Source organism: Andrographis paniculata, unplaced genomic scaffold (genome assembly GCF_009805555.1).
Source record: "Andrographis paniculata isolate CXL003 unplaced genomic scaffold, ASM980555v1 Contig60END, whole genome shotgun sequence".
NCBI classification, from domain to species: domain Eukaryota; kingdom Viridiplantae; phylum Streptophyta; class Magnoliopsida; order Lamiales; family Acanthaceae; genus Andrographis; species Andrographis paniculata.
This window is the reverse complement of record NW_026137596.1, coordinates 2,200,679-2,225,068: the sequence shown is the minus strand read 5'-3', so window position 1 is coordinate 2,225,068 and position 24,390 is coordinate 2,200,679. Positions and strand designations below refer to the sequence as shown.

The 24,390-nt window shown below is 31.2% G+C and overlaps 4 protein-coding genes across 10 annotated transcripts; 1 reads left to right on the top strand and 3 right to left on the bottom strand.

The window, feature by feature from the left end:
* Positions 1–1,203: 1,203 nt before the first annotated feature.
* On the bottom strand, positions 1,204–3,610 carry LOC127259896 (origin of replication complex subunit 5). Of its 2 annotated transcripts, XM_051287514.1 has the most exons (5): positions 2,996–3,610; positions 2,719–2,833; positions 2,203–2,625; positions 1,601–1,916; positions 1,204–1,479 (listed from the first exon to the last, which is right to left on the bottom strand). In XM_051287514.1, the coding sequence occupies exons 1-5, from the start codon at positions 3,546–3,548 to the stop codon at positions 1,429–1,431; spliced, it is 1,458 nt and encodes a 485-aa protein (XP_051143471.1). In that variant the 5' UTR covers positions 3,549–3,610; the 3' UTR covers positions 1,204–1,428. The 2 variants fall into 2 exon arrangements, with proteins under 2 accessions (XP_051143471.1, XP_051143470.1); XM_051287513.1 differs by having other exon boundaries at positions 2,719–3,610.
* A 624-nt stretch (positions 3,611–4,234) lies between these two features.
* On the bottom strand, positions 4,235–7,159 carry LOC127259989 (ras-related protein Rab11C). The gene is made up of 2 exons (XM_051287609.1): positions 6,619–7,159; positions 4,235–4,794 (listed from the first exon to the last, which is right to left on the bottom strand). Exons 1-2 carry the CDS (start codon positions 6,781–6,783, stop codon positions 4,303–4,305), a joined length of 657 nt encoding a protein of 218 aa, XP_051143566.1. The 5' UTR covers positions 6,784–7,159; the 3' UTR covers positions 4,235–4,302.
* A 5,675-nt stretch (positions 7,160–12,834) lies between these two features.
* LOC127259653 (serine/threonine-protein phosphatase PP1 isozyme 2) lies at positions 12,835–17,474 on the top strand. Of its 6 annotated transcripts, none has more exons than XM_051287138.1 (6): positions 12,835–13,037; positions 13,381–13,413; positions 13,515–13,759; positions 15,395–15,954; positions 16,035–16,251; positions 16,907–17,474. In XM_051287138.1, the coding sequence occupies exons 3-5, from the start codon at positions 13,561–13,563 to the stop codon at positions 16,203–16,205; spliced, it is 930 nt and encodes a 309-aa protein (XP_051143095.1). In that variant the 5' UTR covers positions 12,835–13,037; positions 13,381–13,413; positions 13,515–13,560; the 3' UTR covers positions 16,206–16,251; positions 16,907–17,474. The 6 variants fall into 6 exon arrangements, with proteins under 6 accessions (XP_051143095.1, XP_051143097.1, XP_051143092.1 ...); XM_051287139.1 differs by lacking the exon at positions 12,835–13,037 and adding an exon at positions 13,115–13,283; XM_051287140.1 differs by having other exon boundaries at positions 12,836–13,037; positions 13,381–13,759; positions 15,704–15,954.
* Positions 17,475–17,965: 491 nt separating this feature from the next.
* Positions 17,966–23,620, bottom strand: LOC127259365 (uncharacterized). Its single transcript, XM_051286666.1, has 15 exons — positions 23,474–23,620; positions 23,281–23,362; positions 23,155–23,201; positions 22,968–23,057; positions 22,774–22,827; positions 21,196–21,273; positions 21,039–21,107; positions 20,813–20,968; positions 20,600–20,726; positions 19,949–19,989; positions 19,590–19,679; positions 19,416–19,520; positions 18,900–19,073; positions 18,428–18,537; positions 17,966–18,329 (listed from the first exon to the last, which is right to left on the bottom strand). Exons 1-15 carry the CDS (start codon positions 23,507–23,509, stop codon positions 18,254–18,256), a joined length of 1,335 nt encoding a protein of 444 aa, XP_051142623.1. The 5' UTR covers positions 23,510–23,620; the 3' UTR covers positions 17,966–18,253.
* Between the last annotated feature and the right edge of the window lie 770 nt (positions 23,621–24,390).

The following is a 24,390-nucleotide window of genomic DNA, read 5'->3' as shown; positions in this document are numbered from 1 at the left end:
GAGGAGGAGAGTACTAATTTAACAAGATAATGATTGGGGAAAAATTCAATATTTATTTCAACAAAATTAATCATTTTTAGTCTCGTTTAAAAATAACTATCAAAATTAGTTTAGAAAAAAAAAAAAAAAAATTAATCAATTTGGTCACACTCATAATTAAAGATAATAGATAATAGCTAACGTTAATATTTTTGAAAAACAATAAAAAAAATTTGAATTGTCATCTTATAAGGGATTAAACTAAACAAAGTCCGTGTCCATTAAATCATTCTCACATAGCCGTGTTCTCTTTAAGGTGCTTTTGCTAGGGTGTTTGATTTTTAATTAAAATTTAAATAATAAAAAATTTAAATTGAAATAATGGTATGATATATAAAATAAATAAATAAATAAATATTTGATTTAATATTTTTTAGAAAAACTTTTTATATAAATAGTAAAAATCAACAAAAATCTTTCAAATAAATACATTCTAAAGGTGTGTTTGTTTGAGATTGGATTATAAATATACTATTCATTCTATTTTTTTAAAAACATCAAATCAAACACCTGTTTTTCATTTTTTTATATTATACTAAAAATCAATTTTGCATTCAAAACATCACATCAACACCTATTTATATCACATCGTATAACTATTCAAATTCACAACTTTTACTATTCAAATTTCAACTCAAAATCCAAGCCGTCGTGCAAACACACCCTAAATTTATATTCATAATTCCACGAACCTCCTCCACGGTCTTCTCCGTGCATCTTTCATCCGCCGCTTCGGCAAATAAAATTTACGGGTGAATTTGAAAATAAAAATTAAAAACCGTGTACAAAATAGTTTGCGATAAATATTTTGCAAGTAGAAAATGAAACCACTGTGTATTTTTAAGTTTGACACTTTAAAAATTGCTTTGACACATTGGATTAGAGTATGATAGAAAGACTTATATTTTCTTTATCCACTGTAATTGCTCTAGGTGAGAATTTTCTTTATCCAAAAATTTTTGCAATGTTCACCATGAAAATCCACAAATTGTTCTTAATAAAATTTCACAAAAGTCAACCCAAAATTATTTTAAAAAATTAGTATAGTTTTGTCTCTTACAAAATATCTCATTCAACTCAAAGGTATTTAAATACAAAACATAAACCAAACCCAAAAAAACACAAAAAAAGAATCAGCTACACTACTCTAGAGCAATGAGATGAATAAAGATACCAATGAATCTTCCTTAACATAGATATGATTAGGTCTCATCACAATTAGACTAGTGAGACTGCAACAAACAACAATTCAACTCTTTCTTCAATTTCTTAGCCAAACAAACTACATCTTTAAGCACAGTGTCTACAAACTAGATATAAATTAATTACCATCAAACTCATGTACCTGGAAATTAATTTTGCTTCTAATTTCAGCTAATCGTCGATTTGCTAACTTCTGTACAAGTATTTCGATAGGGGAAACTTCAGACTCCTTGCGACCTGCAACCCATTTTCAAAGCATCACAGTTCAAGAACATCGATAGTGATAATAAATAGTCTCACACTCACTCACATATGCTATATAATGACTGGACTGGGATTGATCTTGATTTATTATTACCTTTAAAGCTAGATCTTCTGATACAGAAGATCGATAGCGTGTTGATCCCTCGAGTGGACAGCTTCCTCCTTTAGTAACAAAATTTGCACTGCATAGACTGGATAATTGCAACAGGACATCGGGCATTAATTCACTCTCGTAACCCTGATCTTCTATCCCACCATTTTTAAGCTCTCCGTCATCAGCTAAATCCTCGGCGACAGAAGTGATACATTGAAATATGGCCAACAATCTCTCTAATGGGAAAGTTCCCGGTCCTTTCATGATCGATTCTTGGCTCTTAGTTTCCTTCTGGTCCATTGATTTTTCAGAGGCCCTGAATGTAAACAGAATGAAAACTAAATTAGGTACATTCACATATCAGTATTAAATTACCACAGAAGCTATTCGCAAATTCGGGAAGACAAGTAAAAATGCTATCAGAAGTGGAAGTGATACATTTTGTAAATGAAGAGAACAGGAAATATGCTTCCCCATAATGGATTCCCTTGGCAAAATCAAACATTATTCAGAAAAATGATCGACTTTTATGGAGAAAAAAGGTAAGTCTAATTTTTGTACTGTAAACACCGCTATAAGAAATCAATGTGCCAATCCCTTACTTTCTCTTTCTCTTTCGATTGCTCGATCCTCCTGTTGAATCAAAGAGTGAAGCATCAAGGGTTGCGGGATTTCTTGAAGCAAGAAAGGCAGAAATCAGCAGATATTTTGCGGAAGTCGACATCTGGAAGTCAATCTCATCTACTGTTTCAGAAGATCGTCTAATTTTCGCAACACTTTTTCTCGTAGCCCTGTCTTTTTCGGCCGTTGCTTTAAGTAAAGGATCAGAAGAAACCATAAACGTCTCATTCAGGGAATGCATGATAAACGGTTGAAGATAACTATACAATTTTCTCTTCGTATCTTCGTTGGGAACAGTCCTCGGATCCGAAAGAGGCTCACAGTACCTCTTAAATAAAGGTGCAATGGCAGTAACTAATTCATCAACGCGCCTCGTTGTTCTATAGAAAGGCCTCAAAACTAAGCTGTTCAACAGAAATAAAAAGCTATCAGTTTGTAAAGTGTACAAGAACAGCAAACTAAGCAAAGATCAATGATAAGAAAGATGATAAACATACTCAAGAAAAGATGAATATAACTTGGGATTCGATTGATTTTTCAGCAATATATTGCGCAAATCCTTCTCTGTGTATTCAGGAAAATGGATTGGAAAAGGCTCTGCATAACCTGTGTCTGATTGAAATGTATCCAGAGAAGTTCTACTGAGAAAAATCATTCCAACCTCAGGCAATTTCAGAATATCATACAAATTGAATAAAAGAGGCATTATACTATCGCTCTTATCCCATTCTCTAACAACTTCCACATGATCAAATATCAGGTAGATCATTGTACCATTGACCTGTGAAGATGGCTTCTTAGGGCCAGATTTCTCCAGATTCTGTTTCAGATTCTCTATGCGACTGCTCAAAGCTTGTCGCAGCAAATTAACAAAATCTGAGGGCTTCTCGCATCGCTTAGCGCTTGAATAACCAGTGCTCTCATTCTTCCTGTGGAGCAAAATCTGATTCAAGATTGATTCAAAGAGGATTCTAGGACTGTAGCATGTGATGAAGCTACAGTACACGAATGGGCGTTTCAAGTGATTGAAGATGTTAAGCGTTAGGCTCGTCTTTCCTGTCGAAGCAGCTCCGTAGACGAACAATGGAATCATTGGAGAATTTAAAGGACCTAAATAATTGATCAACTCTAGAATCTGCACTTTCCTTCCGGGGAACGATGTGATTAACTCGTCCAGGGTGATGGATTCGCCATGGAAGACCAGATCCTTTACAGACGAAGTGTGTGTGGATTTAGATGGTTCCTCTGCGCATTTCGAATTCGGCGTACCGCTAGAAGAGAGCCTCGTGGTTCTTCTACTGGTTCGCGGAGTCTCTTCTTTAACCATTTCTGGAATCCGCTGGAAGTAGTGCAACAATGGAGGATTTGGTCACTCTGTAGTCTGTACGGTACTTCCGATGGAAGAAGAGGTTAATTAGGTTAGGGTTTGTCGTTTCCCGCCTTTTCTACAATCCGCCTATTTACGAATGCCCTTTTTTTTTAATAAAATTATAAAAATGTAATTAATCCATTAAATGATTTAACGCTACATAATATCTAAAAGTTATATTTTTACTTAATTAAAAAATAACTTTTTTTTGTTTAAAATAATACTTGAAAAATATATATTTTCTATTCAGTCTATATTTATGTACTAGTTTATTAAGAAATATGAATATTATATGTACAATAGCTAGTGTGATAAAAATGTAGGCTATGTGTTGTAAAATGTATCATTAAAAACTACCGATTTTTTTTAAAGAACTGCTCAGAACACATAAGCCTTAATTAATTTTGTGCCATCAAAATTATTTTATTTTATTATCTCAATTATTTCGACACAACAAATATTGTACTTAGAGTTTAATTCTAAGGAACCAAATTGCGAAAAACCCGCGTAAGAGCAAAATGCTACGATAATTTTCCTAAACGGCTTTCGACATTTTTATTATCACCAGCGAAGGACAAAGTACGAAAGAGTATGCTCTACAAGACTCTAGAGAAAAATTACGGACAAAAATCGACACCAAGACAACAAGAAGTTCAAGTTCGAGCAAGTACGAATATAAGCGTCACATCACGTCGCGCAAAAAACACGAAACTTAATTAGAACAACAGCCACCTTTGGCATTTCCAGAAGTCGAATCAGCAACATTAATGGTCCTACCTTGGCCGGGCACGTTGGATGCCGCAGCAGCAGCTTCTTGGGCGGCCAACGCCTTTTTGCTCACAATCTGGTGTATGTTTGTGAGGATCGTGTGGAACGCCTTCTCGACGTTGTGGGCATCCAATGCCGACGTTTCGAGGAACGCCAGGCCTTCCTTCTCGGCCAGAGCTCCGCCGTCGTCTTCCGACACTGCCCGGAGATGGCTCAGGTCGGACTTGTTCCCGAGCATCATGATGACTATGTTTGAATCTGCGTGGTCTCTGAGTTCCCGGAGCCATCTTCTAACATTTTCAAAGGTTTGCCTCTTGGTGATGTCGTAGACGAGGAGGGCGCCGACTGCTCCTCTGTAGTATGCACTTGTGATGGCTCGGTACCTCTCTTGCCCGGCAGTGTCCCATATCTGGGCTTTGATTGTCTTTCCTTCTAGCTGCATTGTGCGGCACACACATTAATGTTCATCGAAAATCAGAGTCGTGTTCTTTCGTGAGTTTTACGACATATTTTTACTATTCAATTTTATTTTATTTTTTCCTTAAATGATATCAAATCAAACAATATTTTTCATTTTATATATAATACTATATCACATCAAACAACTATTCAAATTTAACTTTTTACGATTCAAAAATCCAAACCCACAAACACACCCCAGATGTTTTTCGAACTACTTACCGTCCTAACAAGCATATTTGACAAGAACTATCCGTTTACATATACATTTTTTAAAATTTTACCACTATTCATTAATAATAGTAGCTTAAAAAAATAAAAAAGAAAACGGCATCAAATAATTTTTTTACTATTTCAAAATTTCCAAAATTCCAGAAGCTTCAATGTAAAGTGTAAGTGGAGAACATTTTTCAGAATTGTGCAATATGGATTTCTCTTCAAACAGGTTTTTTGGTAAATTTTATTGCACATGAATCGCAAGCTACGCTAATAAATCATGTTCTCGATGAACTAGCATTGGTAGTTTCTAAAAGCCAATTACATCGCTATAACTTTCACATGATACATTGAAGAAAATTCCAAAGTAGCTCTAAATGCCTCGATAGGTTTGCAATGTTAAAAAGATTTGTTTGCAAAGACAATCTTTAAGTCACAAACAGTGTGATAAGGATTGATTTTGTTACATGAAAACGATATGATATTCATCCAATCTTTAAGCAAAACTCAATAACAACCACACTAATTCAACTTTCAATAAAAGATAGCCGAAGAGGTGTACCCGCATCAAAGCAACATTACAACACTAGTAAGACCAAAATACATGCATAAAAGTTATATTCTATTCTGTGACTAAGCTTAAGATCTTCAGTAAAGTGACATGCTTTATAAACTTTACTTAATCAAACCCAATAATGGCCGCCCTTGCAACTACAGAGTTGGCTCGACAGCCGCAATAGCTTGTTTGATATTCAATTTGATAAACTATCCACAAAAGCACATGAACACATAAATGCATACCAAAATTTAGGATTTATAAAGCTAATTTCAATATGCAGACATTTGAAATTGAATCCATCAATGTGCTACTGAATCAATACATATAGATGAATGGTGATTGGTGACATCGAATACATGTACACCTTGAAAAATCATATTATTAACCATGTGTCCATCGAATTTTTTCAGTTTTTACATAACTTCTATGCATACAAAAAGCACATATGCCAATACACACATATGTAAGCCAGACTTAGCACTTGAAAATTATTAGTATGTACGCAGATCTTTGAAATACAATTCATTAGTTATGCAACAATAGTGTCATTTATTGATAAATGTTGACTTTGATTTAAATAATAACTTAAAAAAATACATTTTTTATTATTTATTAACCATTTGCACTACCCAATTATTCAAGAACGGTTTACATAGAGTTGTTTGAAATTTTAGAAATAGTAAAAAGTTGTCTGCTTGACTGACATAGGTATATGATGTGATATTATTTATTTATTTTTTATAAAATTACTAGTAGCAAAAATTAGATAAGTGTGTCCATTAACAAAGCTTCAAAACAGCACAAACATTTAGCTCTTCACACAAATTTTCCCATCGGTAAACAAAAGCTACAAGCCACTCTGCTATATACCTCTTAGACATGCAGATAATGCTCTAGAACGCACATGAACGTGGTCTAATTTCTATAGCGCAAAAACATTCCAAGTCTACAGAATCAATATCCTATGCAGATTTTTGCATATTTCAAAAAAAAAAAAAAAACGCTAAATGTTAAAGAATTCCGCACCTGAAGAGTCTTCGTAGCAAACTCGACACCGATGGTGGATTTAGACTCCAGACAAAATTCATTTCTGGTGAAGCGAGATAGGATGTTGGATTTCCCGACGCCGGAATCGCCAATCAAAACGATCTTAAATAGGTAATCATACTCATGATCCACTCTGTTCGCCATCTCCTCCACACAGCTTCAATTTCCAAAAATTTTTCCTTCAATCTCCGCCGCGCAACTCGTCCAGGGAAACCTCAGAACCAGAAACCAACAAAATTTTCCAGATCTAACAACAAACCACAAAACCGATGGCGAAAAATAAAACAAAACAACAACAACAACAATATTTTACAAAAAACGATATAAAAACATCACGAAAAATCGCAGAACATCAAACGTGGCCTGCATATCTATCAACGGAGACAAACGCAATAAACAAATCAAAAAAAACCAGAGAAGAACAAGTCTGCGAGAAATGGCAAATGGGCGACTAATCTATTGCATCGTCGATCATGTCTGTGCCAAAAATTGAAAATGGGAATTTTATTTTTTATTTTTTAATTTCCGCGGTAGACACGGAGATTATTTTTATACCCTTCAGCCCAACAATCATTCTTAACACATGCTAGGGTTAATTTCAGACTATGATATTACGAAAATGCCCTTCATTTGCCAGCTTTTTTGTTTTCCGTTTTATTTTCTTTACTTGTCGTGCATGTTTTATTCTTAAATATTATGAGTAAATCTATTTAATTTTAATTTAAATAATATTTTTTTATGTGGTATTTTATTTAAAAGTAATAATATTTTATTTTTATTATAAAATATCGTGTTAAAAATAATATTCAAATTTAAATTTAGCTAAAAATCAAATAAACTCAAAATAATATTTAATATTTTGTTTAGAAAAAAATTAAAAAAAATTATTAAAATAATTGATACTTATTGTAATATTTTCCAAAAATAAGATATATATTTGATGTAATAGGTTTTGTAGAGAAATAATATTAATGAAATATAGCAAAAATTTCTAAATGTATACATGAAATATATTTTATAAAACTTATTTTATATTAAAAATATAAAATTAAAATATATCTCAACCTTTTTATTGACTTTAAAAATAAAATTAGAATACAAAAACACCCCTCGTGTTTTTTTTTTTTTTCTTATATTACACTTTTATCAACTTTTCCGTTCGATAATACAATAATCAAATTGTGTATATATAGAAAAATATATATATATATTTATAATTTTAATGTGAAATAATGTGATATATTATTAATATGTTAACTAACATTCACATCTATTAAAAAAAAATACAAAAATACAAAAAATAAAAAAAAGATATCTTATTAATCATTATCCATTTTTTTTTAGGTAAACTGTTTTTTAATCCAATAACTGGACCTTGTCATTTTAGTCCAATAAGTAAGCCTGTAGCAAATTATTTGCATAAATGAAAAATTTTAGTCGTTACGGAATTAAAAAAACAGTTTACCCAATTTTTTATAAATATACATTGTTTCGTTAAATTTGAAATTATTTATTAATTTTAAGATGAAATTCACTTATCACCTAAGTAAATAAAATTATATATATTCAAATGGTTTGTTTGATCAAAAAAAATATATATTTAAAAAAATTATTATATTACATATTTTTATTATTTTTATATCAATTATACGTTACTTTTCATAAAACAAACAAATTCAAACTCTTTATTTGTCTATAAAATTATTTTATATTAATTGTATTATATATATTTTTGTATTGTATATTTGTTTTATTCAAAAGAATCATTCCTATTAACTATATTTATTAAGGGTTATATTTTAAATGTTTTCAAATATAATTAAATTTATATGTTTTATCACATTTATATTACAAGGCGATTAAAGTGTTAATAACAAACTGTTATTATTATTATGACATTTGTCTATACAGTGTTTATGTTATTGTTTCTATCATGTCATTTTTATTTTTATTATTTTTAAAAATATATATATTCAAAAAATTAATATATAACATTTTAATTTTAGCTAACTTAATTACTTATATTATTTTTAATATATAATTATTTGTAGTGTATTAATTTTATTAACATATTTTAAATTATTTTTATATTTTTTAAAAATTTTTATGTATTTACATAGTCAAAAAATAACGGAGTAATTATTATTATTATTATTATTATTATTATTATTATTGTGTAAGATGTTAATTCATTGATTCGATCAATAATTTGTGTAGCATGATAAGCTGTTAATTGCATACTTTATTGGTTTGTACGGTTGGCGGCATTTAGTCATTGTATTATTAATTACTCTCTCAGTCCACTCTCATCTAATATTATGTATTACCGTAGACACGGAAATTTAGGTAAAATATAATTAGTAATTAATTAAGAAATGTATTAGTAAAAATAATTATAGATTAAGATTAAGATAAGTAAATAGTTTAATTAAAATTAAGAAAATTTAAAATAAGATTAAAGTACATAATTACATTTCCAAAAAAAAATGACAAGTTATGTGGAACGGACGAAAATAGAAAATAGGGACAAATTACGTGGGACGGACGAAAATAAAAAATAGGAACAAATTATGTGGGACGGAGGGAGTATTTTTTTTTTTTTCTAATTTTAGATCCATAATATTTTAGATAATATAAATTAATAAATTATTAATAATTTAAAATATATATTATTTTATTATATTTTTAAATAGTATTATTAGTAAATTATTAAAAATAAAATATAATATTATTTTTTTTACATTGTTCTTTTAAATATTTTGACATATGAAATGAGTATAAATTTACAACGGTTCATTTTTAAATATACCCCTATATGATTATTGAAACGATTTTCGGACATAACTTAGGGTGTGTTATTTTTCAATTTTTTTTAATATATTTTTTCGAAAAATAATATCTTACGTATATTTATTATTTTTATATTATCTACATAATTTTTTATGTTTTACGTAAAAAAAAATATATATATATATATATCTTGAAATTATTTTACAAAATAAAAACATCCTTAATAACTTGCGAATTACATCATACTTCTTTCATAAATTTTGTTTTGGTTTAGATGAGCATGCAAACCGAGTCACATCAGCATTTTGTCCCAATCACTACATATACATATGATCAATATAAAACAATACATATTTAATAGCGAATGATATAAATTTAGTCATATATTTTGATAATATTTACTCCTTCAATCCCACATAATTTGTCCCTATTTTCTATTTTCGTCCGTCCCACATAACTTGTCATTTCTATTTTTGGAAATATAATTATGCACTTTAATCGCATTTTAAATTTTAAATTTTATAATTTTCTTAATTTTAATTAAACTATTTACTTATCTTAATCTTAATCTATAATTATTTTTACTAAATAATAATTATTTTTACTAATACACTTCTTAATTACTTACTAATTATATTTTACCTAAATTCTCGTGGCTACAGTAATACATCCATATTACATGGGATAGGGGAAGTAATAATATAATTCAAACATAATACAATATATTGATTTGAACTCAACAAATATATATTTAAACAAACACAAAATTTGACAGCATATAATTCAATGATTTAATATTGTGTTGTGATATACTTACTCCAGTCTCATATTTATATATCTATTTGCTTTTTATACGAAATTTTATAAATATTAGTATTATATCGGGATAAAGTAGAAATAAAGATAAAAAAACTAAATAAACCCTATTAGTATTGTATGATATAAATGTAATGACATTTGTGTAATATATTGTAGATTGAAAAAGTATGTGTAATGTTAGTTAGATAATAAAATTACTAAAAAAAAATGAAATTAATACTTTATTATGAGACGGATCAAAATGAAAAAATGAAAAAAATGGTTTAAGGAACGAGTATGGAATATTAGATTGTCTACCTTAATTATGTGTATTGATTGAGCGGCCTATAATTTTCATGAAGCATTTTGACATATCCGCAAATTTATTGGCATGCTAAAAATTTGTTTCGCCTTAAAAACAATAATAAATAAATAAATAATTATGTTGTTAATATAAAAGTAAAATTATATTCAATGTTAATTCTTACGAAAGAATAATGTATAGATATATATTGATAACGACGGAAAAGAATTTGGTCAATCAAATCATAAATTACAATCATTATAAATTACATCTTTATAATAATAAACTATTCCCTCTGTTCACGGATAAAGTATACATTTACTTTTGGCGCGGGGTTTAAAAAATAATAGTATTTTAATTATAGTGAGTAGGTAAAAGTAGTGTAATAACATTTTTGCCCTTACTTTTTAGTATAAAAGTAATGATGTGATGTAAAGTAAAGGTATTTGTGGGAAAAAATGGGGTATTTAACGAAATGGTTACTTTGTAATTAGACGTCCCAAAATATAAATATGTATACTTTGTAGCTGGATGGAGAGAATACATATTTATAATAATAAATTACCATCTTATTATTTTTTTTAATGACACAAAGAAAAGTAAAAAATAATTATGATGATAGAGAGAATAATAAAAATAATTTCATCAAAATAACATAACATGTGGAACCCCTGTACCACCCAGACATCCCTTATTTTGATACTATGCTAACTTCATTTATAAAGAAAATATTTCTTCCGTCCCATAACAAAGTATCCATTTTTTCATTTTAGTCCGTCCCGTAACAAAGTATCGATTTCTTTTTTTTTTTTAGTAACTGTACTTTCTACCTAACATTACAAATACCCTTACAACTTACAATATATTACACAAATGTCATTACCTTTATATAACATATACTAATAAGGTTATTTTAGTCATTTATACTTTATTCCTACTATATCCCAATATAATACTAATATTTCTGAAACTACGTGCAAAAAGCAAATGGATACTTAATTTCGGGACGGAGAGAGTATTTTTTAATGACAAAAAAATATAAAGGGTGTATTTTTTTTTTATTACTTCAAAACAAAAAAATATTATTATTCAACTGTTATTAATTTTAATAAAAATATATTATTTTTTTTATAAAATATTATATCAAATTAATATTTAAATAAAAATTTCAATCAATATTTAATTTAAAATCATCTCACATACGTACATTAATCAATAAAATAGTGCTTATAGTAACTATGCTTTTTATATATCATTAAAAATATATTTATAATTTACAATATATTATACATATATTATTATATTTATATCATAAATACAACATTGATAAAATTACAAAAAAGATATTTAGATACATCTTTAAAGGATTGAGAGAATATTTTCAAGTATTTTCTCATCCCCATATAAATTGTTAGACATTTTAAATTCTATAATTTTTTAAAATTTTGATTAAATTAATATGTTATATTAATTTTAATATATAATTATTTATATTAATATATTTTTTTAATTATAATCTCTCTAGATTTCCTAGCTGTATAAAACTGGAAATGAGACAAAATAAATATTCTTTTGTAATCTATTTAAAAAGAATAAAATAAATAAATACATTGAATAAGGACTTAGGTTAGACATGGACTTTTAAAATTTTAAAAACGTTTAACCTCTATTTACATAAATAATATTTATTTATTTGATACTCTCTTGCCCTGATACCATGTCCACGTTGCGTTTATGTCCGTCTCATATACCACGACATTTTAATCTCATTTTAAAATTTTAAGTTTTTTTTTTTAATTTTAATTAAATTAATTAGTTATTTTAATCTTAATTTATAATTATTTATATTATAGGATAATTATTTTCAATAATACAATTTTAATTATCTACTAATTACATCTCCTAAAATACTGTGTCTATAGTGTACCAGACACGGTGTTTGGGACGGAGAGAGTATTATTTTAAAAGATGTTAAATTAAATATATATATTCTTTTGCAGAATATTAAACTTTTATTTTTTATTTTTAACTTTAAAAATTCTAAATTTTTTTATTTTTTATTTTATTTTTATTTTTTTGTCCAAACGAGCCTGAAAATAATAATAATAAAAAAGTTTAGGATAGAATAGTACTAAAAAATTAAAGGAGGATTATATATTGATATTAGTTAATTATTGATATTTTAAAGTGATTTTACTTTAAAAAACACAGAAATTTCAGGCCACAAATAGGACCATAGGAGCAGCGGGTCAAATAGAAGAAAAATAAAATAATAATAATTATAATTAGCTTTGGGGGTGAGTGGGGGGTTAGATGAAACCCTAGAATTTAAATTCAAAGTGCAGGCTGCAGAGCGAAAATTTCCAAATTTGAGGTTAATCCAATCTCCACAGGACAGCAGAGCATAGCAGAGAAGAGAAGAGAAAGAGGTGGAGAAGGGTGGAGCCGAGGGGTCCATTCCAGTCCAAAAATCTCCATCCAAACGAGCATCGCCAGCCACACGAGGGTAGCGGATTTATCGACGATGCTTTTCAACGTTTACAGATAATAATAATATGTATTGCCATCAAATCATCAATCCTACCATATAATAGTAATAATAATCATGCTTAGTGCATATTCAAACCATTATATATTTTTCTCTTTTTTGGTTGCTTTGTTTTTTGTACGCGTAGGATGAGGAATTAGGATATAGTCCTCTCCGCTCCTCTTCGTTTTGGCTCAATCGCTCCTTTTTTCCTCATATTTTTTGGTGTGTATATATGTATTTTTGTTGGTTGTTTTCGCGATGATCAGATTCCCTAATTTTTCCACCCGATGATTGTGTTGATTTTGTGTTTTTGTTCCAGGAGAAGCAGGTTGAGCGTTTGAGACCCTGAAGAGTTCGGTCTCTGCGTGCTTTTTTTCATTATTTTTGTTGGTTTGTCGAATTCCTGTTTGCGCGAGAAGTTAGGGTTTGTTTAATTGTTTTTTTGAGGGTTAGAGACGTGAGAAATCGAATCGGAGTGGATTAAAGGGGGATAGAAATTATGGCGTCGAATGGGCAGGGTATAGAGCCTGCCTTGTTGGATGATATCATCAATCGGCTTCTGGAGTTTCGAAATGCGCGGACTGTTCGTCAGGTGCAGCTATCGGAGAATGAGATCCGCGCTCTCTGTGCGGCTTCCCGTGAAATCTTCCTCTCCCAACCGAATCTGCTCGAGCTCGAAGCCCCGATTAAGATCTGTGGTAAAATTGCTTCTATATCCTTCCCACTTTACGACCAATTTTTTGAAGTCAGCTGTGATTGTTTCTAGGCATTGGGTTGCGTGTTGTTCTTCGTTTCTTGTCGTGATTTTAATTTGGAACCTTTCAAAGTCAAAATTTCAACCTTCCGACAATGATTTTGGAAGATGCTTATTGATGGTTTTATTTATGACAAAAGCTAGGGTTGTGTTTATAATTTGATATTTGAAATGTAGAATTTTGTGGATATGATGTTTCTCTTCCCAGCTTGTGTTGTAATTGCATCTGCACGAGGAGTGGATTGGTTGTGCAGGAAGGTTAATTTGGTTTTAAATTTGGATTTTCGAATAACGAAAATGGTTATTAGTTTGGTAGAAATGTTTGTACTTGCTGAGCTTCATTCTTTTGTGAACTACTTGTTGGATATAGTATTGATCGGTAACTTTCCGTGCAATTACTTGTATTTCAATTACTAGTTGTTCTTGTTAAGTTTGTCTTTGAGGAAATTCTTTGGTTATGAACCCGTATGCATCTCATTAGATTTGGCATATGATGTTGAAGAATGCATGGTGGCTTGATAAAGCTGCAGTAAGATGATGAAATAAAGTAATTCAGTGTCCTTATAATTAGGGACCGTTGAAAGTGTTTTGAATGATTATCCTGTATATGCATGGGTTTGTTAATCGAGCTTTATAGTTGAAAATCAAATCTAAAAACCTGAAATAAGAAAGCACAGTCGGCACTGGAGCTGTAGCTGTCGATTATCCACACTCGAAGGCAGCTCTGTGGGCCGATCCACTCATGGCTGCTCATGAGGCTGGATTGAGCCTTAGCGTGCTATCCTTGATGTCCTCTATTGTCTTTAAACTTTAGCATCCATACAATGTGAAGCCCATGGGCCTAGTGCAGTTTTTCTTGCCTAGCTAGGATTCTGTCATTCATCTAGAGTCTTCTAATCGTTGTTGGCCATGCGGCTTGGGACTTCATTCTTTTTGTTGTGCATTGATTGTTAAATTGAATTACATTTGATTCACTTGGTATCATACTCTGTTGAGATCATAGCTGTTCTTAAAAAAGAATGGTGCTCCCTTATACTAGAACGATTCAACTTTTGATGCTTTTAGCCTTTTCTTTTGAAGTAGGGGAGAAAGAAGATTTACTGTCATTTTCATAGTATGCAATGCTGCACATGGGCTCAAATAACCTGCTATTATGGTATATGGAATCAAGGACTTCTGATGATAAAATTTTACCTTGAAATATGATTACTGAATAATTCTGATTGCATATTTATTGTTGGATTGTGATTTTTCTGATTACATATTTATTGTTGGATTGTGATTTTTCTGATTACATTCATACTATTGTGATAAACATATAATGCAATCGTCATGGTGAGTATATCTTTGAATTTTTAACATCCTCCAGTCTATTTTATGCTAGTGTGGTTGGACTGGACATGTATATCTATCTATAAGACGGGAAGGTATATTTGAAGTAACATTTTATCTTGATGGAAATCAAACAATCCAAATTTCTGGTTCCTCTGATTTGCTATGTCACATGCTCATCTTTGCTTCGGTTATGACTTAAGAATTGAGGATAAAATATTTTTACTCATAATTTTTTGGTTTCCAGGTGACATTCATGGACAGTATGGAGACCTTTTAAGGCTTTTTGAATATGGGGGATTTCCTCCAAATGCTAATTATTTATTTCTAGGGGATTATGTCGACCGTGGCAAGCAGTGCTTGGAAACAATATGCCTTCTTCTTGCCTACAAGATCAAATATCCTGAAAACTTCTTTCTCTTGAGAGGAAATCATGAATGTGCTTCAATAAATAGGATATATGGATTCTATGATGAATGCAAACGGAGATTCAATGTTCGAATATGGAAAGTGTTTACTGACTGTTTTAATTGCTTACCTGTGGCTGCTCTCATAGATGATAAAATACTCTGCATGCATGGTGGTCTCTCTCCAGACCTCACAGATTTGGATCAAATACGAAATTTGCCTCGCCCAACTGATGTTCCTGATGCTGGACTGCTTTGTGATTTGCTTTGGTCTGACCCTAGTAGAGAAATTAAAGGCTGGGGAATGAACGATAGGGGAGTTTCGTTTACATTTGGTGCGGATAAGGTGGCTGAATTTTTAATGCAACATGATATGGATCTTATTTGCCGGGCTCATCAGGTATCAGCATTTTTTCTTGAATCATTTAATTCAACTTTTGTTACTTCTGTGGGCTGATTTGGATGTTATTTTCTTAACAGGTTGTAGAGGATGGCTATGAATTTTTTGCTGAGAGGCAGCTAGTTACTATATTTTCTGCACCCAACTATTGTGGGGAATTTGACAATGCTGGAGCTATGATGAGCGTTGATGAGAGCTTGATGTGCTCATTTCAGATCTTGAAACCAACTGATCGGAAGCGTTTCTTGTGAAGCAATGCTCCGAAATCTCAAGTCTCAGCGATCTGTTACCACACAGGTTGGCTTCTTTTGGTTCCTGTAGAGATTGCTCAATTTGGTTTGGGTTTGTTTAGGTTTCCATGTGAAATTTGCACGTCATTCAATTTAGACTTGTCTCATTAATCTGTAGTTTGATATCGGAACCTGTTTCCTTGTTCTTTATTTTATAAATTCATTTTGTTGATATTGAAAATAGTTAGACATGTAAGTCATTGGTACTTTTGGTGCATTTTTCTGAAACTATGTTTTCATTTCTAGAGACTTTTCTGTGTTTAAACCTAATCTTAAGTCTGAGCTGAAACATGTAAATATTGAAGTTTGGTTGTTACATAGTTGGTTGAAAATTATGTGGCATCGTGCAGAGGTTTCCCTTTATGTGATGTATCAAGGTAAGGCAGACAAGAGAGAGTATATTACTTATATCAATAACCTCCCCTTGAGGTTATAAAAAATCCCCGAATGTAAGAAGCGATTTTTTTACAAGGGTAGCTTTGTTTTCGAGGTGCAAGTCGTGCATCTTCATTTGGATGAGCAAATTGCATGGTGTTTCTATTTCATTTTTGTTTGGTTTTGATTTGCTAATTTTATGAAAACTGAGATGTTAATTCATAGTTGTCCAGTTATTGATTGAATAGTTTAGAGTCTAATCTAAGTTTGAATGATTAATTTTTCAGGATGTGGCATTGGTGAGTGGGGCAGAAGATAATATACTATACACATCTTCTGTACGACTTAGAGATGTTAAACTGTGTTGTTCTGGAATTGTTTAAGCAGACTTGTTGCTTAGTGCCAGCATCAGGTTTAAAATACTCCCTCTCTCTCTCTCCCCCTCCAAGAACACTAATTTGGACTCTCGGCATTTAAGTTCCAAATAATTTTTTTCTTTTTTTGCTTGTTTTTTTTTTTTTTTTTTTTTTTTCCTTTGGATTACTATTGTCAACGCTACATTCTGTGAAGCTGTTAACCAACTCTGTACATACGTTTCTGTTTTTTTTTTTTTTTTTGGGTTTTGTTGTTTTGGTGTTGTGATTGTAGAATGCATGCTTGTTTTAACTCATCATCATCTAAGTCCATGCTTCTTACAGTGAGAGTCTAATGTATGCTGCTGCTTCAAATGATTAACTTAATATATATATATATATATGGTAGTAGAAGGTTGTGTTTGTGTTTGGGCTATTATTATACTTACGTTTCAGCAATGTCACAATCTACTCGACCATATCCCTAATTCCTATTTATTTACTTGCTCACTTATTAAATTTTAAGTACCAGTCTATCTATTTATCCCTCTCCTCTGATTCGATTATTTTTGAACCTCAACCTTGGCTTCATTTGTTTATGAGATTTCTATCGAAATAGTACATAATTGGAGGTTTAAATTTTAAGTTTGAGATTTGAATAGTAAAATTTTTAAATTGGAATAATAAGATATAAATTGGGTGTTAATATTGTATTTTGAATGTATAATTAATTTTTAATATAATATAAAAAATAAAAAATATTTATTTAATTTGATATTTTCGGAAAATTTGTTTATTAAAATAGTAAAAACAATGGGAAATTTGCCAAAAGAACAAGATTCAGAACATGATATTCCAGTTGCACATACGGACCTAATGATATATAATCAAAAAATAATAACCGTCATAAAAAAAATTAAAAAATAATAATAATAATAATAACCGTCATAAAAAAATTAAAAAAAATAATAATAACCGTCACAACAACAGCAATAATAATAATATAATTCTTTATATATATATATATTTTTTTCTCACAATATATCCTATAATACATAATTTAAATATGAAATATCCATCAAAAGATGTATGAATCAATAACCAACAACATGAGTCCAATATTTATCACCTCAAAAATACAGTAACCATTCCCCCCCAAAAAAAGAAAAAAACCCGACTGAAATCCATAAGTATGACCACTTTCTACACTTGTGTTGATAGATACAATAACAAATGCTCTTGAACAAGTAGATGTATAAATGTAAAAGAAACTAAAAAAATTCACTGCACACTCACCGAGCCATCTTGCTTCATCTTCACGAGGCTGCTCTCGATGTTCCGCAGGACAGGTTTATATCTGCAATAAATAAATTGGCATCACAAAGTGAGTGAATCATAAAAAATGATAGTTTGGCTGTGCAAGTGCAAGTGCAAGGCAGAAGAATGCGTGCTTACAGGCGCGCAAGACTGTTATATGCTTGTGTAGCTTGCTGGAGGTGCACTGAAAGCTGCATTACCTCAGCCGATAGAGCCTCCGCTCTACTTTGTTCTTTCACTAGTTGGTTCTGTCTCACAGATAAACACAAGAGTTTTAGTTTAATGGAATTCAACGATGAAGAACTCCTGAAAAATATGAGCAATATATATATATATATAGAGAGAGAGAGAGAGAGAGAGAGAGAGAGGACCAACACAAGTCACCTTGAATAAATTACAAGTTAATCATACGATAAATGCAAGATGTCTATAAAATTCGATTTGATAAAAAGCATCAGTGTTCTTTTAAATAGAGTGCAGTTGCAATTCATATAACTAGTATGGGTCTCTTGGAATATTCACAAGATGGTCATTTGATGATTTTTTTATTTTTTATTTTTTTTAATGCATATTGTAGCATTTTACTACGGGTAATTTGCAATTTACAAACCTTAAGGGACTGAAATTCATCCGAGACCTGAGATTGAGAAGCAATATCTCCAGTGTTGGAATTATACAGTGATTCAGAAGCTTTCCTGTTAAGAACTGGTAGAGCAGCTCGCTCATTCCGCAAATTATCTAACATGCCACGAAGTTCCTCATTTTGACCCAGGCAGACTTTCACCTGCATCAAACACATGTCAAGAAAACTATGGAAGAAAGAATTGATTGCAGGGAATCGAGAAAGGACAGTTCATTCTTGATTTCAAATTATGAGGTGTATTGACATATCATATGAACGGATAATGCAATGACGAATAATAGAGTTGGATCATTATCAACATTAACAGTAAAGTGACTCGGTGTCTTCATTACCTGCCGACTTAAATTACTTAAACACAAGGGTTACAGAGCACTTGTGATTGCAGAAAAATAGAATAGCTTGATCATTGTAAAAATTCATAATCAATAGGGAACGATGGCATTTGATAATATGTAATCATTAGAATAACAAAAAACTGAGCACCTGATTTTCCCAGTAAGCAACCAACCCAACAGATTCTTGGTAAGCAGATGAGAGGTTTGAGTTTTCTTCAAACAGTCTCTCTATCTCAGATGACTGGTTATCAATCTGCAAACGGGAACTCGAGGAAATGAGTTTTAGGGTTTGATTTTAAATGGGCCCAATCAAATGCATTACCTCTGACAAAAGTTTCTGCCTGCTACTTTCCAACCGTTCAACAGCTACTGCCATATCATGCAACTGTGCCTCAAGTCTCTCCTTGTCATCCTGAAATCATATGAAACATCTCAGCAAAATGTAGAAAATAAAAATTAAAAGTAAAAGAAAAGGCGAATAGAATGGTATATTGCATTACATAACAACCCATTGTAATACTATTACTAATTACTAAAGCATGTATTTGATGTTGCAAATACCTTAATCAAGCTACAAAAATATTCTACCATCGTGAATTGTCTAACATCCCATTGTAATACTATTACTAAAACATGTCTTTGATATTTCAAATGCATTGATCAAGCTAAAAGAATTCTCACCATCGTGAATTGTGCATGTTTTCCCTGATCAGTTTTACCTCCTGCATCACCAAGACAGGAATATATTACGAAGAAAAAGGCAAAGAAGACAAGAGCATCAAAAGATTAGCAATCATGACGCACATAGGGGAAGTTGGAAATTGATTTGGAAAAAATTCTTAATTCTATGGCATGGAAATAGAAATGATGAACTAAGCTTACCACATTCCATTTTGCACTCCATGGTTATGGTGAGGCCATATGCATCAAAGGTTTTTAAGGTAATGGTGAGGTTAATAGTTATGGGCTCTATGAATGTTTGATTCCGTATGATTGACTTAAACTGGAAACATATTATTTATGTGCACAGAAAAGCTTGCAATTTACTTTGCACTACTCTGGTGCAGTGGGATTATTATTTACATTATTATTTCAACAATTCCTGATACAAAGTATTTAAGTAGTGCCACACAGATGCGGAAGAATAATCCAAATCCTCGATCAAGTTCACAGATTATAATTTTTTCATCAAAGGCTAATCAAATAGTAAGGCTAGGGTTCTAATACAGTTTGAGCTTAGAAAGAACACTAAATCAATACCTATTTAACTCACTCAAAACTACAGTAAGCATGAAACAGCATACTAATTTTTTCATCTGCAGATTTTGATACCTGATTGCTCCTTAGAGACAGATGCAAGTTTCTCTTCCAAATCATGCTTCTCAGAAAGAAGGGCAGACGTACGGGCCTGCTCCTCCAACAATTGTTGATGCTCTTGCTGTCTCAACAGAGATTCTTGCTGAAAATCTCAAGTACAAAATGTCATATACAATTCCAATAAAAATATCTTATGGAAAGTGGGAAAATGTTCCCTGAAAATCTCACCTCCAGCTTGGATCTCAAACTAGATAATTCTGCTTCCATGACTTGCATTTGATCAGCTGAATATCCCATGACACTGGTGCCACCTGAAGAATCATGCATTGCTTGCTGTTGCAGCTGATTCAATTCCGCTCTTAGTGCAGCTGCATCCTCCTCAGCCTAATGCAAGAGCTCATAAGCATATAAAAGCGCTGGAATGTGGATATGCCTAGTAAACTAACAAACTCACTCTGTACTGCTCTTCTTCTGCTTCTTTCATACGTCTTTTTAGTGTGCGAAGCTGAGCTAAAAGATCCTCCTATCAATACATGGGATTTAATGGTAAAGAGATTTTGGACAGTGGAGAATAAGCAGTGAACATGTAACATATGGAAGAAACACCATACTCTAGCAACAACTGCAGCATCTTTTTCCATTGCAACATCCTTTAGAGCTTTCCTCAAAGATGGCACAGTAGTCTGCTCCTGCAAATAGTATGAACAGAAATGTTGCTGTTTGAATAATAGCATAAAAGCAAGAATTCAGGCGACCAATATCAGGATCTAAACCAATAATTTGACACTTTTGAACGTTGAAAAATAATATTCATATATAATAGAGCAAATTTGTGATATCCGTGACTTAAAAAAAAAGGTTAAACACACTACAACTCACTAAAGGAGAACTTAATCCCAGGGCCTGGAGAAAGTGATTGACCAAGCATACCCTTACAGTGTGTTTGATACATGGGATTATTGACAATTATTTAGTCCTCATAAGCTAATCACCCCCAGTAATCCCATGTAGTAAACATGGCCTACAGTTCTAAGCTATATGGGTAAAAAAATTGAACAATTCAAAGAACATTGACTCTTGTTTAATGTTGACCTCATATGGTAGGATAAAAGTTTGGAGGATACTGTGATCAATGAATCTTGTTTAATGAAAACATATAAATACATCCTCCTGCACAATATCTACCAAATGATATTAACTTGATTTCTTGAACATATAATTTATAAGCCCAAAACAAATGACATCTAGTTTGATGAAAACATATAATATTAATATTTCCAAAACAAATCAAACGCCTATAACAATATAAGCCTTAATGATACCTTTGCAAGTCAGCAAAACATGTAAATGGTTTCACAAACTTTTCCAAAACCCTCTAAGAGTTTCATAACACATATTAAATATTCAAATTATTAATGTTATATGTAAAATTGACCGTGAACCAAGCCTAAGAGCTTGGTGCAATCTTTTGATGCTTCAGATTTTGCTTTTCCCGGAACATGGCTAATGTCATTTGTTCATCAGAGTGTCGTACAGGGTTAAAGAGTCACAGGAGGTATATGATGTTTAAATTATTTAATCTCCAGGCGTTCACCTAAACTCTTCAAGATCTTCCAACACAAGTTGTGAGTTACTACAATATCAAGAGGTGTCCCACATATCATTAAAATCAAACATGACATGGATTTCTTTAATCGATACTTTAACAATGTGTTATGCACTCTATAATCTGATGTCCAATATAATTTTTTTAAGATACAGCTAAACGAAAGTGTTTAGCAATTGATCCTTGTATGCATGATCAGAGTTATTTTCTTCAGTAAATCTACGTGACACGGGCATGAACGTAATTTTAGAATCAACCTTCTTTATAAGGGGAAAATTTTAGTTCTTTGGTGTTTTCAACATACTGCAGAGCAAGGATTTAACTATATACAATAAGAAATCAAACCAATTGAAGTCCTATTCCTGAACAAAAGTAGAAAGCATCTCCAAAGCTTGCAGAATTGGCAGATCGTCATAAAAACAACTTTAAAGGTGAGGCATTATCGAGTTAGTGTGTAATCTTTCATAAATACAATCAGTAAACTCTTTCATACTGAATGCAGCTAGATCGAAGAAGAAAAATACGACTCTCTTAAACACACTAAACATTATGAAACATGCTTTCACAAGGGTGCAGCAGTTACCAGTTCATTGACCCGCCTCTGAAACGTGTCATTTTCCACTTCTCTCTTATGAAGCTGATGGATGGAAATCATGAAAAAGAAATCAAATATATAAATGACTTGAATATTAGGACGATTGAATCGAGCAAGAAACTTAATTAAATATGCAGGTTAACTTTGAACTAAGTCATCAAAAAGAATGGCGCTTCAGAGACCATTGACGTTAGTTTGGCGTTTGCTTCTTCGAGCTCACCATTCCTTTGTTTCATTTCATTCAATTGGGATACTAAACCACTGATATCAATCTGCAATAGAGTATGGATAAGGCATAAAAAAACATTCACATGGCACCTAAATTGAATAATGCTCAATTCTCTACCGTAAAAAGTCAGAATCGTGTACCTCTGATAGCCGACTTGCACTCTCCGACTTCTTAACTGCCATCATGTCTGCAATGATAAATGAAAACAATTATCCAAAATCAATCGATTATGGAAAAGGCAAATATCAAAAAGAAAAATAAAATACCGGCGGGAGCATGGACAAGATCCGGCCCCGACGCGGTCTTGCTCAATCGCTCAGCAGCTCGTTTCTGTCGAATTTCTTCCAGCTACAATTTCATCCGAAAATAATGTCAAAATTACAGATTTCATCTATGGAGCGCAACAAAACGCAGACAAACAAAGTCGTCAGCTTGATTCTACACAACACATCTCCATACCGTTCGTCTACCGAGAGATGCATGGCGATTATCCATTTTTAATCGGAGAAGAGCGAATCGGTTCGGCGGTGCCGGAGCCTGGTTTTGGGAATTATGCGTTACGACACGATTAAAAATCAAACGAAAGCATACGATTGGACGAAACCCAATAACTATGGAAATTTAATTTAATTAATTTCAAAAACAATTTTTCTTTTCTTTCTTTCTTTATTATTATTATTATTATTATTTTTTGGCATAAATACAAAATTCTTTGGTTTATGTATAGGGTGTGTTTCGGAATTAAATTTTAAATACATTGTTCATCTTTTTTTTTCTCTAAAAAATATTGAATCAAACATTTATTTTTTATTTTTTATATTATACTAAAAATCAATTTTATATTCAAAACACTACATTAATATCTATTTATATCATATCATACAATTATTCAAATTAAAATTTTTTAATATTTAATTTAAATTTAAAATTTTTACTGTTTAAATCCCATCTAAAAATTCAAACAGCCAAACAATCACATTGGGTATATGTAGACTGTGTAGGTTGATTTCAATATTAGTATTGCATTTACTAAATAAATTTTGTTAGAAAATTTAATATGACAAAATTAACGTTATTCTAAATAATTCCTCAACTATCAGGTAAGATAATTTTCTTGGCCTGCTAAGTGCTAATTCATTCGTGAATAGATCTAACACAATTTATTTTAATAATTAATCAAGGGTGTTATACCAACATCCAAAACTAGGGCTTTGTCTACATATTTTTCAAATTATATATTTTAAAATATAAGTTTATCCAGTTACGATATAAAAAAATGAAAGACATATTTTATACCACACTTGGAAACATGTAGAAAAATTTTTGAAAATTTAATTTGTAACTATAATAAAATTTAGTGATATTAGTGTGACTTT

Excerpts from the sequence above, each read along its gene's own strand:
- LOC127259896 (XM_051287513.1), bottom strand. The coding sequence starts at position 3,548 with ATGGTTAAAGAAGAGACTCCGCGAACCAGTAGAAGAACCACGAGGCTC. Across the intron at positions 2,626-2,718 it reads TTATATTCATCTTTTCTTGA|CTTAGTTTTGAGGCCTTTCT; the intron begins GTATGTTTATCA and ends TCTGTTGAACAG. Across the intron at positions 1,917-2,202 it reads AATCGAAAGAGAAAGAGAAA|GGCCTCTGAAAAATCAATGG; the intron begins GTAAGGGATTGG and ends GTTTACATTCAG.
- LOC127259989 (XM_051287609.1), bottom strand. The coding sequence starts at position 6,783 with ATGGCGAACAGAGTGGATCATGAGTATGATTACCTATTTAAGATCGTT. Across the intron at positions 4,795-6,618 it reads TTGCTACGAAGACTCTTCAG|CTAGAAGGAAAGACAATCAA; the intron begins GTGCGGAATTCT and ends CGCACAATGCAG.
- LOC127259653 (XM_051287138.1), top strand. The coding sequence starts at position 13,561 with ATGGCGTCGAATGGGCAGGGTATAGAGCCTGCCTTGTTGGATGATATC. Across the intron at positions 13,760-15,394 it reads AGCCCCGATTAAGATCTGTG|GTGACATTCATGGACAGTAT; the intron begins GTAAAATTGCTT and ends TTTGGTTTCCAG. Across the intron at positions 15,955-16,034 it reads TTATTTGCCGGGCTCATCAG|GTTGTAGAGGATGGCTATGA; the intron begins GTATCAGCATTT and ends TTTTCTTAACAG.
- LOC127259365 (XM_051286666.1), bottom strand. The coding sequence starts at position 23,509 with ATGGATAATCGCCATGCATCTCTCGGTAGACGAACG. Across the intron at positions 23,058-23,154 it reads GTGCAAGTCGGCTATCAGAG|ATTGATATCAGTGGTTTAGT; the intron begins GTACACGATTCT and ends ACTCTATTGCAG. Across the intron at positions 19,990-20,599 it reads TGTCTCTAAGGAGCAATCAG|GAGGTAAAACTGATCAGGGA; the intron begins GTATCAAAATCT and ends TTGGTGATGCAG.